The sequence below is a fragment of the Cyprinus carpio genome, chromosome B20, assembly GCF_018340385.1.
Source record: "Cyprinus carpio isolate SPL01 chromosome B20, ASM1834038v1, whole genome shotgun sequence".
NCBI lineage: Eukaryota > Metazoa > Chordata > Actinopteri > Cypriniformes > Cyprinidae > Cyprinus > Cyprinus carpio.
In genome coordinates this window covers 9,037,320-9,054,934 of record NC_056616.1, presented here as the reverse complement: position 1 = coordinate 9,054,934, position 17,615 = coordinate 9,037,320, and the positions used below count along the sequence as shown (strand labels likewise).

The 17,615-nt window shown below is 37.3% G+C and overlaps 2 protein-coding genes across 2 annotated transcripts; both read left to right on the top strand.

The window, feature by feature from the left end:
* Nucleotides 1-10,068: 10,068 nt before the first annotated feature.
* On the top strand, nucleotides 10,069-12,021 carry jun (Jun proto-oncogene, AP-1 transcription factor subunit). Its single transcript, XM_042746229.1, has 2 exons — nucleotides 10,069-10,277; nucleotides 10,433-12,021. The coding sequence occupies exon 2, from the start codon at nucleotides 10,437-10,439 to the stop codon at nucleotides 11,340-11,342; it is 906 nt and encodes a 301-aa protein (XP_042602163.1). The 5' UTR covers nucleotides 10,069-10,277; nucleotides 10,433-10,436; the 3' UTR covers nucleotides 11,343-12,021.
* A 2,293-nt stretch (nucleotides 12,022-14,314) lies between these two features.
* Nucleotides 14,315-17,418, top strand: LOC109060457 (CARD- and ANK-containing Inflammasome Adaptor Protein). Its single transcript, XM_042746960.1, has 2 exons — nucleotides 14,315-15,715; nucleotides 16,567-17,418. Exons 1-2 carry the CDS (start codon nucleotides 14,315-14,317, stop codon nucleotides 17,416-17,418), a joined length of 2,253 nt encoding a protein of 750 aa, XP_042602894.1.
* Nucleotides 17,419-17,615: the final 197 nt, after the last annotated feature.

Sequence of the window (17,615 nt, the reverse complement as noted above, 5' to 3'; positions counted from 1 at the left end):
TGTTCCAAGTTACTCTTTGTATTCAGGTTAGTTTCAAAAAGTTTAGAAAAAAATAAATAGAAATAAAGTTAAATACATCAATTGAAGAAAAATTCAATAAATAAATGTAATAAAATTGTGTAAATTACATTAAAAAATAAATACATTTAATGACTCATACAGTTATGTGGCTATGGAAGCAGATTAGTCTCAAATATAATTCACGCAAAAAACACGATTCACACATGCGTAGACAATTTCACATGCATGAAACCTAATTCACGTACACACAAAAAAAATTCACGTGCGTGAAAAAAAATATATATTCACAAAAAGCAATTCACATGCGCAAAATAAAATTATATATTCATAAAATACATTTCACAAATGCAAAACACAATTCGTAGATATACAACTGTGCAACTTTTAACCTTTGAATGTTTAAAATGTACTATTGTCTGAATGTACAAATCGTCATTTACTACGAATCCACTCGGATTTGTGTGTGTGTGTTTTTGAGACTTTCCTGGCAGAGCTCTCTTCCCACGTGGGTCTGTCGTACTCTTTAGCCAATCAGATGCGAGCTTACCATTCAACCAATCATATCATAAGCCACTGAGAGTGCATTCAAGGAGCACGATTCTGCGCACCTTTTGCGCAATATGGATTAATTAGAACGGAAATTAAGCCTTTACATCAGTAATCCCATAGACAGTAAATGAAATGGACACAGCGACCCAATTGGAACGCAATTGAGACAAGTGAAGCCCATTTTTAGCGATTTTTAGCACTTCCGTTTCTGACGCGCAGACTCAAACTAAGCTTGATGACGTCAGCAACCTGTCTGACAGATGTAAATCTTCTAGTAGCTGTGCGTGCAAACTGCCATCGTTAATCTTGCAGAGACGGCGACCTTGAGCGGGGGCACTAAAGCCTCAGCAACCAATAGTAAAAATACTAATAAATAACCACGTATAAAAATATAAAATCCAACAAAGTCTCATCTATGGGCTTCTCACTCATACATTTTAAACATTCAAAGGTTTTTGTGCACAGTTGGATATCTACGAATTGTGTTTTGCATTTGTGAAATGTATTTTATGAATATATAATTTTATTTTGCGCATGTGAATTGCTTTTTGTGAATATATATTTTTTTCACACACACGTGAATTTTTTTGTGTGTACGTGAATTAGGTTTCATGCATGTGAAATTGTCTACGCATGTGTGAATCATGTTTTTTGCGTGAATTATATTTGAGACTAATCTGCTTCCATATGTGGCAAAACTATAAAGTAAAAAGTATTAACATATTTTCCTTACACCTTATATTTAAGTGACCAAACAAAAAGTATAAATACATACAATATTTTATATAAATATTATAAATTATTAATTTAGAAATATTAAACTTTGAGGGTTTGCACCATATGACATTCCCCAATCTGAAAAAAAAATAAATAAAAATTTTAATAAATGTAAAAAAATTACTGGATATCTGGTATTTTATTAACCTTTATTTTATCGTAATTTAACTTTTTTAAATTATTTTATTGTTATGTTTTCTTTTTGTTGTATTTATTTTATTATTTATTGATTGATTGATTGCATGTTGGCAGCACATGACTTATTAAAATACTAATATGCTGTATATACTACACATATGTGTGATTTTGGACCACAAAACCAGGCACAAGGGTCTTTTTTTCCTTTAAAATTGTCCGAATGAAGTTCTTAGCAATGCATATTACTAATCAAAAATTAAGTTTTGATATATCTGCAGTGGGACCTGTTTTTATACAGTCTATGGGTAGGACATTTACAAAATATCTTAATGGAACATGATCTTTACTTAACATCCTAATGATTTTTGGCATAAAAGAAAAATCGATAATTTTGACCCATGTATTGTTGGCTATTGCTACAAATATACCCGTGCTACTTATGACTGGTTTTGTGCTCTAGAGTCACATATATACACACACATTAATATATATGTGTATATTATTATTATTATTATTATTATTATTATGAAGATTATTCCTGACTATTGAGGTTTTTCTTCTACAGAATATATGAGGATAGTACAAGCCTACCATTTTTTACTTGAAGGAACTTTAACAATTTAAAAAGTCACTGTATATATGAACTGCATTGTTGATTTATTTATTGTGTACATTACCACATATATGTGAACCAACCAAATTTTATGTGGTTTTTAAATGTTTTTTTTTTTTATTTTTTATTTTTTTTATGAAAGTTGCACTAGGCACAGTGTAAATACAGAGTTTAGGACTCAGACAACCTCAGTGAAACCACAAAAACCTGGACATCACAAAATAACAACCCGCCCCCCAACCCCCAACCCCCCCCCCCCCTTTCCGCCCATGGCAGAAGGAGATGTTATCATACACCACATTAGCTCAGCTAGTGTCTCATACCACTGCCAACTATGTGGTGGGCACAACGACTGCTACAGTTAAGCTGTGGGTCTGTGCGAGTGTTTTGTCAGTCCCTGGTGAAGAAGTACAAAAAATACCCCAAACACCTCAATCCCAAGATTTCCAACCACTGTCCACCAAATGTCCGCCTGCAGAACAATCAATTTTATTTTTCGTTAAGACTGTGCTAGACTCCAACTCAAAATAAACACTAAAAAATTTGAGAAGTATTTAGAGGAGACATTATACATTATCAATGGGTAGTCACGATAAAATACTTTTAAGAAGTGATATATTTATTTTATTTGAACTTTTATAAATGTAGTTAAAAATCATTTCATTCGACTGCAGGGAAATTTAAACCAGTTAATAAAGGATAAAAGGTGATTAAAAGTTGTAAAAACAACTGTTTCTCATTCACAGCAGCTAAAATAATAAAAATACACTGATAATTAAAATGTTGAACTTAACTTCAAAATTTGTATTGAAACATAAAGCTTATGGACATGTTATTGATAAATTCAATTTTTAGTTTCTATTTTGTGACTGAAGTGGTCCATCTTTTCGTGCAAGGCTTTATGTCTGTGATTTTAAGCATTAAGTAAAAACAATGAACATGGAGGCAGTGTTCGGCTTTATCTCCCTCTCCACCTGCTCCAATTTGTTGTCCCCCCCCCCCCACCAAGTGGTTATGAATGAAAAGCCACATGCCTTCACAATCAGCTTGCTTTATCAATCTTTCATTCACTGTAATTCAAAATTAGATGAGTTCATGAATAGATGAATGAGAAGTTATATCAATATTTCAGTTGGTTTAAAGTCACAGTCATGAACAAACATGCATCTCCAAACATCTCTGCCTTTGTCCCGATGGATTGTGTTATAAAACACACATTAAAAAAAAAAAAAAACACTGAATGAGAGTGAGGTAAGATTTAGACCAAAACTATCAAGCAGAGGCTCGACAAAGCAACGTGAGTTGAAAGATGGCTTTCCAAAACTGGTTTAGATGATCAGTCTCTAATCAGCTACTAACTTGGAAATATAGAGTGTCATACAAAGACAAAACTCACTATGCATTTTGTGAAAATTGAGTTTCCAGGTCTCTTGTGAAAATTGGTATCAAATCAATAACAAACTTTTAAGGCATTTTCTCTGTTCCAGTGTTGGCGTACTAACTGTGTTTTGCCTTTGTAGGCTATTATATATGCAATATTTGTAATAGAGATAAGACAAATCATCAAGTCAAGTGTTTTACATTTTCTGTTAAAAAAAAAAAGAAAAAAAGAAGTGTTTTGAGTGGTTGCTAAGGTGTTGCAAGGTTATTTTAGCATTATAGTTGTCGTTAATACCTTGAATTAGATTTTGAGTTTCATATATTTAAATTTTTAATTTATATTTATCTATTACTTTTTTTTAAAGTCTATATAGTTATTATTAAATTTTAGTTTATGTCTTTTCAGTACTTCAATTTAAACTAAAGAAATCTGAGAAATACTGCCTTGGCAATAAACGTTTAATTTGTTTTTATATTTTATCTAAGTTAATGCTTATTTTTATTACAATCAATAAAACAAATAAAAAACACACATATACACACAAAAAAAAAAAAATAAAAAAAAAAAAAAAATATATAAATATATATATACAAACTTATACACATATATATATATATGTGTGTGTGTGTGTGTATACTTTTTTTGTTGTTGAAAATAATAGTCCTGGATTGAAGTTGGAAAAATGTCAAAGAGCAAAATCACAAGTCCATCCTAAAATGTCCATTTTAGCATTTTAGAAAAGTGAAAATCATAAGTCTTAAAAGTAATAGCAAATTTCTACTCAACAGGCTGCAAGCTTGAATGTTTCATTCGTGTCTGTAGCTCAATCGATTTAGAACAAACCCCTGACCCTAATCATGAGCAATAATAAGGCAAGCATCCCTAAGAATTAGGTTATTACTGAGCCGTGATCCATAAAACAGCCTATTCTCTTCCACAAAAAAACCCTACGACCCCCACAGGCTTACCTGTCCAGTGTGCTCTTTGAGTCTGTCCAGCTAGCGCCAGTACTCTGATTTAGTCTGACTCTGAGGCAGGAGACGCCGTTAAGATGGCGGTGGACTCCTGACAATGGGTTGGATATGACAGGATTACTCTGTGACCTTTGCCCAGCCCTCCATTAGGACCCTAGTGATTTCTGACCATGGGCTCGAGGGCAATGAACTACAGAACACTAATTACAGACACATAGTGACAGGCCTGGGACCACAATGGGCTTTTATGAGGGATCGGACAGATTGGCATTAAAACAGAGCAGGGCACTGCGGGGCAGAGGACATGACCGGGCAGCTGTCCCTCACGCTCCGCTTGGCTCAGATATAATATGATTCACAAACTTAAATGCACAGCGGTTCTGGTGCTAAAGAAAACGGTCCATTTATATATAACTATTATATTATTATATAATTTTACCTGAATATTCTCTTGAAGCAACTGCTAAGAAGAAAATAGTCAGTTTTAATGTCATACAAGACAAACACTGCAACAAAATCACAGGTCTAATGTTAATAATCTCTAAAACATCAAAAACTGGGACACAAGATGGCAGTTTGTTTGTGTGAAATGAGACTCAGCAAGTCCGTCAAAAGAAACAAGCCACATAAAAATAGCACCGGTGTCCTGAAAATATATTATCATGAGAAGTCTGATATTCCTACACAGTCTCATTGAAATTAGTAAATATTTTTCATCTTTGCAAGTTGGTTACTTCGTATGAATTTGTAGGATCTCATTCTCATGATTTTCAGGTTGGATACATGGATGATGGTTAGGAAATGTCAGACCGCTGAATGGACCGACTGACCAATTATAACTGATTATTCCACTGCACTATGTAATAGTAATTCATATAATTAATAGTCTACATATCCTGGAAACACTTTACAATAAGGTTTCATATGTTAACTACATTACATTTATTAGTCATAATTAATGTTAATTTAAATATTTACTAATGCATTTTTAAAATTAAAAGTTGTATTTGTTAACATTAGTTAATGCACTGTGAACTAACATGAACGAACAATGAACAAATGTATTATTAGCTAACACTGACAAAGACAAATGTTATAAGTATACAGATATACATATACATATATATATATATATATAATATATATATATATATATATATATCATATATTATATATATATATATATATATACCACACACACACACACACACACACACACAGAGAGATTGTTTGTATTTGTATGATATTTGTAAAGCAATATCATATTTCTAAGTAAAAAGTAAATTTATAAAAATGAAGACAATGGATTAAAATACATATCAAAAAAGGAATATTTGGTGTGCAAATAAAACATTATATGAAGAATGCACTAAGCATTTAATTACAACACTTTTGGATTTATTAACTGGATGTTATGGACGAACAAGTTCTAGTAAAACAAAACGTTCCTATTCTACTAATGGTAATGGAAAAGATGGCTGATTTAGAAAGTGAAGCGAACACACCCTTTAACAAAACTAAACTCTTTTTAACCTGATTAACAACACAGCAAATTACAGCTGAGTGAACATGTATGTTTGTATGAATCCGGCGCTGTGTGTTCAGTTTTCACAAATTCAGCATGTGGCAGAGGGCAATTACTACAGCACCGTCTCAGAGGCGGGTGACTGGGCCATATTTACACAAGACCCTCCTCACAGACGGACGGACCACTGCTGAGACGACTGGGCGGCCAAAGGCTAAGTTACCGCAAATAACGACAGGCCGCATGTCAAAGAAAACACACCATGCACAGTCCATGGATATCTGATATTAACCCAACAGCCATATTAAAGATTATAGTATATACACTGATGTATAAATAATTGCTTTTTCCATGGGTGCAAGGGCACTGTCCATGTACCAGCCTCTACCTGGGTGGCTCAGACACTGAAAGAAATAAGCAGTAATGACATAAACATTAGGATTCTTGTATATACAGAAAAATGTATATAAAAGTATAGAAAATTTATATTAGAGTTAGTGACTACACTATAGATGTAACTGCTCTACACTGCAGTTGTAGTACAGTTTATGTCCGGTAAAGCAGGTGATAGTGACGAGCTGTCACTTTAAGATGAACAGTATAGACTGGATGCACTGCACGCATCAGGCTTAAAAAGGAAATGTTCAGCTGGATTTCGTAACATAGCTAACACGTAACAAAGTACACTAGTAAGAAAGGTGACAAGGAAAGCTAAAAAAGGAAAGAAGCAAGCAAAGAGGAACTGGTTTCACAGGCAAGCTGCCGTTTTCTACGTTTGGTCTGGGTTGTGCTGCCCAAACAAGTTTCTGTGTAGTACAAAAACAAAGATGACTTCTCTTTGTCATAACTCTGGACATCCCCTGTTGCCTGCATTAGTGATGCAGACATGTGTGGTGATCAGAAAGAGGATGCAGGATGCTTCGATCTGGTCATGACCTTTAATTTACAATAAAAACCCTCATCTGACCTTTGTGCACTTGAACTAGGCCTATGAATGATAAAAGATTTTTAAAAACCCAATAGAAATTCCAATAAATCTGACAGTAAATATAGCGTAATCCATCCAAAAGCCACATCTAATTCCTTTGACTCATGAAAAATTAAGTACGGTTTGAGATGATATTTAAATTAATAATAATAATAATAATAAATCTAAATGTTAAATTATTAATATTTAAATTGATTAAATATCAATTTATATACAAGTATAAATTGGCTCTTTCTTCACTCTGAAATATTGGTTAGTTCATATATTTTGTAATCATCATGATCATCATCATAATAATGTATTGCATATTGACTATACTGTTTATTTGTATCTTAGATTTGTTCTAAATGCACTGTGGGTATGTTCACTAAAATAAAGAATTATATTCTAACTATTTAGAAGTGAGCGAACACACCCTTTAACAAAAAACTAAACTCTTTTTTAACTGATTAACAACACAGCAAATTACAGCTGAGTGAACATGTATTGTTTGTATGAATCCGGCGCCGTGGGTGTTCAGTTTTCACAAATTCCAGCATGTGGCAGAGGGGCAATTACTACAGCACCGTCTCAGAGGCGGGTGGACTGGTGCCATATTTACACAAGACCCTCCTCACAGACGGACGGGACCACTGCTGAGACGACCTGGGCGGCCCAAAGGCTAAGTTACCGCAAATAACGACAGGCCGCATGTCAAAGAAAACACACCATGCCACAGTCCATGGATATCTGATATTAACCCAACAGCCATATTAAAGATTATAGTATATACACTGATGTATAAATAATTGCTTTTTCCATGGGTGCAAGGGCACTGTCCATGTCCCAGCCTCTACCTGGGTGGCTCAGACACTGAAAGAAATAAGCAGTAATGACATAAACATTAGGATTCTTGTATATACAGAAAAATGTATATATAAAAAAGTAATAGAAAATTTATATTAGAGTTACTGTCTACACTATAGATGTAACTGCTCTACACTGCAGTTGTAGTACAAGTTAATGTCCGGTTAAAGCAGGTGATAGTGACGAGCTGTCACTTTAAGATGAACAGTATACACTGGATGCACTGCACGCATCAGGCTTTAAAAACAAAGGAAATGTTCAGCTGGATTTCGTAACATAGCTAACACGTAACAAAGTACACTAGTAAGAAAGGTGACAAGGAAAGCTAAAAAAGAAAGAAGCAAGCAAAAGAGGAACTGGTTTACACAGGCCAAGCTGCCGTTTTCTACGTTTGGTCTGGGTTGTGCTGCCCAAACAAGTTTCTGTGTAGTACAAAAACAAAGAGGGACTTCTCTTTTGTCATAACTCTGGACATCCCCTGTTGCCTGCATTAGTGATGCAGACATGTGTGGTGATCAGAAAGAGGATGCAGGATGCTTCGATCTGGTCATGACCTTTAATTTACAATAAAAACCCTCATCTGACCTTTGTGCACTTGAACTAGGCCTATGAATGATAAAAGATTTTTAAAAACCCAATAGAAATTCCAATAAATCTGACAGTAAATATAGCGTAATCCATCCAAAAGCCACATCTAATTCCTTTGACTCATGAAAAATTAAAGTACGGTTTGAGATGATATTTAAATTAATAATAATAATAATAATAAATCTAAATGTTAAATTATTAATATTTAAATTGATTAAATATCAATTTATATACAAGTATAAATTGGCTCTTTCTTCACTCTGAAATATTGGGTTAGTTCATATATTTTGTAATCATCATGATCATCATCATAATAATGTATTGCATATTGACTATACTGTTATTTGTATCTTAGATTTGTTCTAAATGCACTGTGGGTATGTTCACTAAAATAAAGAATTATATTCTAACTCAAAAAAAAAGAAAAGAAAAGAAAAACGGATGGTTTCTAAACTGTTTCATGCTGAATTTGAATAGAAATAATATCAGAGCGTCAATATATCAATATATTTAGACAAAATAAATATAGTGAGTGTTAAACTAAAGAGAACAAGAATAGTCTGTGCATTAAAGTCCATAGTTTGTAGGCTATTGGGTGACGCTTAATGTCATTTTTACGTGCTCGAGCACTTGATCTGTCGCAACAAAGTGAAACGTGCCAGAGACCATCGTCAAGTCCTGGTGGTCAGTGAAAACGACTTTATCCCTGTTTTATACATGCACTATCGCTCAGATTGCTTTTGTTATTCGTGGTTTTCCTACATGACATCGTAGAATCAGAGATAGCTTTATGCAATAGTTACAGTAACAATTAAAGCTACAAACACAGTAGCAAGGTCCAACTCATTGCTAAATGCAAATAAACGTGTAATTACATCTTTGCATAGGCTTAAAACTCATGAAAACCAACTGAAAATATCCCAAAGTAAAATGAATCATTATTTGATGTGTCACTTAGCGATTGTCACGTTGAATTCGATTAGTTTGCGGTTGTGGTTTAAACAGTGACGTTTAAGATGCGTGTGTGTACTTTTGAGAGGATCTCTAGGGACTGTCACGGAGACGGCCGATGGACCTTATGGCACGCTGTCACTCCACAATAAGACACGCCCCTTTTCAAAACCATTGGCTGATGGAGCAAATGCACTTTGCCATAAACACCAGACTATTGCCCTGTTTTTCGCGCCACATGACAGTGTATCTTGACCTATCTAAACAACTCGTATTTATATCAAAGCTGACAGTTCACATGTTCTTACGGGACGGACAGCGGAGTCTTGTGAAACTCACGAGTGAGATTGCCCAACTCTCAAACGCACGCACTCACTTCTCAAACGAGACCTCGTGACGTCTATTAAAGTGAAAGTTTGCGTTATAAAAGTAGCACGCTATACAGAACTCGGCTTCTTTGTATCGCGCCACTGCCACGGTCTAAAACAGCTAAGCGGGTAACCAGATATTCAAAAACAATACGTAATCCCACAATGCACCGCATCGTCGATTTACAGCATTACCTCATCCCATCAGCCACCGCGAAAAGAGGTGGTCGTCTAGGCAACGCGCCTTATCTGAAATTGTGGAACGCCCAGTGAATCGCCTCCAGCCAATAAGAGACGGCGCGCATGACATCATTGCTATTTTTAGTGGGGCAGCGGTAGCAGATAAGGTTTGCCTCCACGCTGGAGGAGCTCAGAGTATAGAGATCTCGCCACAGTGAAACATCTAAGCAACACAGCTTAAGATAAAATAAACAAGAAAACTTCTCGGCTCAGCGCTGTTTGTCCTCTGGTATCTTTGAGACGCGCGGCGGCTGAAGAAGACCGCTCTGTCCGCGAGAAGAAGAAGAGCTCGGGACGCCGCGCGATAACTTTTACGCAGTAAGTTTCTCGCGGGACGGGGAGTTTACGAACTTTGCGATTCCTCTCGCTTTTGTCTCTGAGAGCGCGGCGCTCGTTTCTGAAAGCGGACACTGCTTGAGTTCTTGAAAGACTACTTTTGAACTAAAAAGTTTCGTTTTCTCTTCTATGTCTAGCAAGATGGAAACTACTTTCTACGATGACTCTCTAAACAGCGCTTTCTCTCAGCATGACAGCGCTAATTTTGGATACAGCCACAAGGCTCTGAAGCGCAACATGACGCTGAATCTGACCGACCCAGCTGGCAACCTGAAGCCCCACCTGAGGGCCAAAGCCAACGACATCCTCACCTCCCCCGACGTGGGACTGCTCAAACTGGCGTCGCCGGAGCTGGAGCGGCTCATCATCCAGTCCAGCAACGGCCTGATCACCACGACGCCCACTCCGACCCAGTTTCTGTGTCCCAAGAACGTGACGGACGAGCAAGAGGGCTTCGCGGAGGGCTTCGTGAGGGCACTGGCCGAGCTGCATCACCAGCACATGCCCAGCGTCACCTCGGCTCCCCAGACGACCATCAACAACAGCATGGCACCCGTTTCGTCCATGGCAGGCGGCGCGGTGTACAGTTCCTCCATGCGCTCCGACCCTCCAGTGTACGCGGACCTGAACACTTTCAACCCCGCCATCAGCACCGCCAACCCCGCGATGAACTACACCAGCGCCCCGCCGCAGCACACCGTCCAGCACCCGCGGCTTCAGGCGCTGAAAGAGGAGCCCCAAACGGTGCCCGAGATGCCCGGCGAGACTCCACCCCTCTCCCCCATCGACATGGAAAGCCAGGAGCGGATTAAAGCCGAGAGGAAGCGCATGAGGAACCGGATCGCCGCGTCCAAATGCCGGAAGAGGAAACTGGAGAGGATCTCCCGGCTGGAGGATAAAGTCAAGAACCTAAAGTCCCAGAACTCCGAGCTGGCGTCCACCGCCAACATGCTGCGCGAGCAAGTGGCCCAACTCAAGCAGAAAGTCATGAACCACGTCAACAGCGGCTGCCAGCTTATGTTGACGCAACAGCTGCAGACGTTCTGAGAAGAACCGAAGGACATTTGAGTTCACTTTAATAGACGCAAGGGACAAAGTTCAGGGGCTAGATGTCTGCAAGCCGGCACGACTGCTGGCATTAGCCCGCTGGGACCGGCCGGGTGCCGTAAAAGGATGTTCTGACTGGACTTTTGGGGAGTGCAAAACTTCACGAACTCGGTCCGACAGAGACAGCGACAGAGGGCATGAGACTCACTCTGTTACACGCTTTACTTTCTGACGAGAAAAGAGACTTATCCTTGTTCACTTAGACCAGGTTGTGCATGGACCCATACGCTTCAAAGGAGCACTCAGTATTATAGGAGTAAAACAGGGGACGTGACTGCCTAAAATAGGGATATAAATGTCTGGCTCACCCAGCAGGATGTTGTGTCCGCTAAACCTTTGATAAAAGCTGCCTGACTTCTGAGTTACATGTTGTACTTTTTGTTCTTAAACTGAATGGAATTGACTTTTTCTTTGAGTTAGTCCCAACTTCAGCAGTTTCTTTTTCTGAAAAAGTTCATTAATGAGGTTTCACTCATTGTTATTTGTAAATAAGATCAACCACGAGTACTTATGTTTACCATTTGTTAAGTACAATATAATGTTTTTTATGTTTGTTTTCTGAGCACCTCAGAAACTAATCAATATTTATGAAATGTAATAAAGTATGTGAAACGAAAAACTGTCTCTGTTGTCCTGATGGAGTTCGTGTGTGTTTGTGTGTTCACCAAGACAAACTTGTAGTAACATGTTTTGGGAGAGACTGCTTGTTTGGCAAAATCCACATACAGGTTTGAATATACAAGCAGAGGATGTAAAAAAACAAAAACAAAATACCCATAATAGTTATTCAATAGTAGCCTAATAATGACAGAATTTATTCTGAAACTAAAAAAAGAAATTATCTATGGTTCGTTCATGTTTGCCTAGAAAGGTGTTCATTAAACAATTTCAGGAGCAATCCTCTGCATCAGCAGAGGGCGCCGTAGACTTGCTTTCGGTAAATCTTTTTTATTAATGCCAAGGTATGAAAGATAATAGTGCATGAAATATCAACAGTACGTACAAAAAGCTGAGATTACATACAAAGCACCATTTTAAAACATTTTATTTAGTTTTTTTTTTTTTACTATTTTTAAAAAGATAAAAGTTTTTTATGAGTGAATTTACTGCGGTGAATATGAAATTTTGCAAGAAGTAATAATAGGTTAATAATAAAACATCAATTATTTGTATCTTTTCGTATATTAAAGACGCCAAACAATGCATCCTTTAAAAGCAAAGAGAAACCCTGAGTTACAATCAAGTCTCTTGGATAGAGGACGAGTTTCTTTTGTGATTTCAGTTTCTTGGATTCTGCTCAGAGCAGTGATGGGGAATTTCAGAGACTTAACTTCTGCTTGACTAAACGCCCAAAGAAACCAGTCTTCTTTGAAAAAATACATGACTGGGGGTGAAACATATCAGCATTTATATTCACCTAAAATATCTTTTAAAAAAAAGAAGAAGAAGTACATTCAATTAAACACTATAATATGCATGCATAAAATTACCATAATTGAACTCTCGTTAGTCAAATACATATGAAATGTTTTTAATTCGCATTTATGATCGCAAACCTGTGTTTCCTCGTTTTCTTGTTCTTTATTTTTGACGTGTGTCACCACACACAAAGGAGGCAAATAAAACTCTAATTTCATATTTAGGTCACTTGCACAGATTAATATTTAGCATCTTTTAGATCCTCTTATTTCACTGCCCAAACTTGGTAAACGATGACATCATACCGGAAAATCGGCACCTACCTATCCATATAAGGCAAGCGCGCGGTCGGAAGACCTACGCCATCTGAGGCAGTGGGTGTGTATTACGGGAAGAGGGACTCCTCGGCTCGGACTGATCTCCATAAGACTGACAGACAGACCTGCACTTTTAGTTTTGGGAACGAGGGGATTAATCATTGATCCAACGCATGATCAAAATACAATAACGCAAAGTGAAGCAAGAACTTTCCTAGAATGCATATATTCTGTTTACAATAAAATATGTGCAAAGCCAGTGAAAAGCGACCCTTTTTTAGCTAATTAAAGTAGCTACCATTAGGTTACACAATGTCATGTGGTCATGCACACATATTGGTTTAAGTTTAACAAACCTAAAGCTATATTTGAGTAAATGTTTTCTTTTAAGATGACAACAACATAACGGAAAAAAGTATAGCCCATATATATATATATTCTATTATATGCAATTAGTTGAACACTTAAGTAGGTCTAAGTAAATGTATTTGTACTTACATGTAATGATGAAGTTGCAACTTAGTACATTTAAAACATATGAACTTTAAATGTAATTGGATAACACACTAAAATTAAAATTATAATCAAGTATTTTACTAGTATTTAAAGTGCTTTGTATCTTAGACAACATCAAAATAAATGCAAAAGTCACAAAAGATGATTTAAAAAAATAAAAGTGTACTTTAAGTACACTTAGATGGCTTCTTATATTTGATTAATTTGAAGTATTATTACAAGTGCAAATGAAATACAATTGAGCTCACTTCTTTTTACCAAGGGTGTTAATATCTGAAAAACTGCACAGTAAACTCAAATACAAAAGACAATCCATGTCATGGTTACAGTATCCAAGTAGCAGGTGTCTTGTAATATTAGATAAGGCAGGAAACTTCAACAGAGAAATTGACTGTGCATTTTATCAAAAATAAATAAATTAATTAATTAAATGTAATTACCAAGATAGATCACCAATGTGCTTTTTATTGCTTCACAGTTTTAAACACTAATCATTTGTATCAGTATGTTACAAATCGTAATGCTGATTTTTACTTTTGTTTACTTTATATCTTGTTGCCAAGATACAATTTGTTCTTAGTGATAAAGACGTAGAGAATGAAGTTCTTTCAGGAACAGCTCTGCTTTTCCAAAGCTCACTGCTTTCCTTCAGAGGCTGACATGGGTTCAACTAGCTTTACCAATCCTTATGCGATCGAAGTCATTCGGACGAAGAAGAACGAGCTGGTGAGTGGCATTTCGAATACAGAAGATTTGCTGGATCTCCTCATTTCAAATGGCGTTCTTCAACCTGACAGCCGAGCGCTGATGTCCAGCATCTCTGCGCGAGAGGAAAAGAATTCCAAGATGTTAAACACCTTGATCTCGAGAGGAGAGCGCGCCTGCCGCATCTTCTTCTACCCTTGTCTGAAACGAGTGGAACCTGACCTTTACCAGCACATGAGAACTTATGTAGGTGGAGTTAATGAGGGCATTAGAGATGCACGGAGACAGCTGATAGGATATCTGCTGGAGAAGGACAAGCAAGGTCTTGTCAAATACTCAAAACCCAACAAGGAACTCATTCCTGAAAGAATCCAACCAAAGTCTCTGACAAATAAGGCTACATCTTCAACAGAACAAGTCAAACAAACCCCCAAAACTGAAAGTGAGCATGATGCCATCCTCAAAGCTGTATCCTCAGGTGATCTATATCTCCTTCAGGAGCTTCTCAAAGGATTGGATGTCAATACTGCTCTCTTGTCCACTGATACTCTGCTGCACCTCGCTGCTGAACATGGTAAGGAGGCCATTGTGTACTTTCTGCTCAGACAAGGGGTGAAACTGAACCTGAAGGACAGGGAGGGTCGTACTGCCCTGCACAGAGCGTCAGGACGAGGCCATACTGCTGTTGCTCTGGCCCTTGCGAAGGCTGGTGCAGACATCCATGCTACTGACCTAATGTCAAAGACTCCTTTGCATCTGGCTGCTCAAAATGGACATGAAAATACAGTCAAAGTTCTAGTGCATGAGGAAAAGAAAAGCCTCAAGAATCAGACAACAGTTCTGCACATGGCTGCCACTGAGGATGATGCAACACTGGCAGAGGTTCTTCTGCGAAACGGCACTTTAGTAGATACTAGAGATGGTCAAAGGAAGACAGCTCTCTATCATGCTGTTCGGCAGGGAAATGAGAAAACTGCTGGTGTGCTGCTGAAGGCCGGGGCACAGGTGGACTCTGTGATCGTGGATGCTGCTTTTGAGCTGAACAGGAAGTCTCTGTTGTCTCTGTTTTTGCGGTATGTCCAGAAGTCAATGTCTCAGAATGAGATCACCGCTGCTCTTTTTAAAGCGGTACAAAAGAACTTGGACGAGGTAGTGGCTGCGCTAATTGATCATGGTGCGGATGTTAATAGTTGTAATCAGCTTGGATACACACCTATGCTTCTAGCCGCAGAGCTGGGGAATGCTGAGGCCTTCAAAGTGCTGGTCTCAAAAAAGGCCAGACTGGATGAGAGACTCCCAAACCAGATCTCTGGTCTTCACCTGGCCGTCCAAAGTGGCAGTATGCAAATAGCACAGGTAAATGACTTTTTAAAAATTAAATAAATAATGAGTCCACAAGGGGAATGCGTTTGGGTTCATGGAAGATTTTAGAGGAAAAACACAATAAGCAGGAAAATAGACAATAAGATTTCAAACATATATATTTTTTAGAGCTGCCAAAGTTAAATTTTAATTAAATAAATAATTGAATGCTTTATTCATGTATTTAAATTTACTGAATTTGATATTGATACTGATATTTTTTATTTTATATTTACTGTTTCATTCTGCTTTCTGATCAGATATAAAGAGATTAATTATGATTAGTCTCTTGATATCGAGATATATATATATATATATATATATATATATATATATTATATATATATATATATATATATATATATATTCATTTTCAGGATAATATATATATATATATATATATATAGAATATTACTATTATATTATAATAAAATAATATAAATAAATATAATATTTATTTATAATGGCAAACAAACAAACACAAAATAATGATTTAAATTAATTTAGAAAAAATAAACGTTATGTTTATAAGATCACATGTAAATATCTTTCTCACATAATTTTATGTTTTTTTTTTATTATTTAAGAAATTATACAGCTGCCTTTACATTTTGGGTCCTTTGCAGGGGTGCATGTAAACATTATCTGAAGCATATGGCAAAAATAAATGCAATTTTTATGGGTGATGAAAGCTGATGTCATCATATTTGGGGGCATCATCCTGGTCAACAAAAAGTTACCCCTGAAACAGAGAATTAGACTAATAAACTGCCCTTTGGGACATTAAGCTATGTTAAGTGAAACTTATTTTACTAATAAATTTTCAATCTTCTGCTCTACCCCAGATATTGTTGGATAAGGGCATAGACCCCAACATCAGTGGCCCTAAAGATCAGACCCCTCTCCATCTAAGTGCATTACATAACCAGCCAGCGTTGATGGCTCTGCTGTTGCGTGTGGGGGCTCAGATTAACTCCATCACACAGGATGGGTTCACTGCCCTGCACCTTGCCAGCCAGAGCGGCCACACTGAAGCAGTCGCCCAACTGCTGGAGGGCAAGGCCGACATCCATGTCAAAGACAAACAGGGAAGAACAGCCCTGCACTGGGCGGCAGCACAAGGTGAAGTGGGAGTCATACAGCTACTACTCAATTCTGGCAGCAACACCAATGCCACTGAAAAAGAGAAGAAGACCCCACTGCACCTGGCTGCAATGGAGGGACACACTAGGGCAGTTTCAGTTCTGCTGGCCGGTAAAGCTAAAGTCGGAGCTAAGGACATGGATGGCTGCTCTCCTCTGCATTATGCTGCTCGAAACAGGAAGGAAAGAGCAGCTAGAGTTCTTCTCGCATCTGGTAAGAGCAAGATTGTGGATGATAAGAACGTGTGGAGGAGGACTCCTCTGCATTTAGCTGCAGAGCATGGTCATGAGCTGCTGGTGGGCCTTTTACTGGAAACCGGTGCCAAGATCAACTGCCTGGATAACAAAAAAGATACACCGCTGCACTGCGCTTGCCGTGATGGGCATGTTGGAACAGTACAGAGACTAATAAACTGGACAAATGGAGAACGAGCGAACCTACAGGCAACTAATAATGTGAATAAAACAGCTCTTCAGGTGGCAGAGGCAGATGACACACAGGCTCACCAAAACATATGTACCCTGCTAAAGAAGAAGATGTTCCTTGCAAAATAAAACTAAACACATACAACTGGAGTATCTTAAATATGTTTGTCAGAAAGTCAAGTAGAAATCATCTCAACCAGTTAGCAGCTTTCACTTTTTGCATCATCAGACTGATTCTAGAAAAATTACGTTTAAAGTGAAACTGTCATAATTAGCATGATGTATACTAATATTATCAAATGATTTAGTAGTTATAACGTTTACTT

Excerpts from the sequence above, each read along its gene's own strand:
- LOC109060457 (XM_042746960.1), top strand. The coding sequence starts at position 14,315 with ATGGGTTCAACTAGCTTTACCAATCCTTATGCGATCGAAGTCATTCGG. Across the intron at positions 15,716-16,566 it reads GCAGTATGCAAATAGCACAG|ATATTGTTGGATAAGGGCAT; the intron begins GTAAATGACTTT and ends GCTCTACCCCAG.
- jun (XM_042746229.1), top strand. The coding sequence starts at position 10,437 with ATGGAAACTACTTTCTACGATGACTCTCTAAACAGCGCTTTCTCTCAG.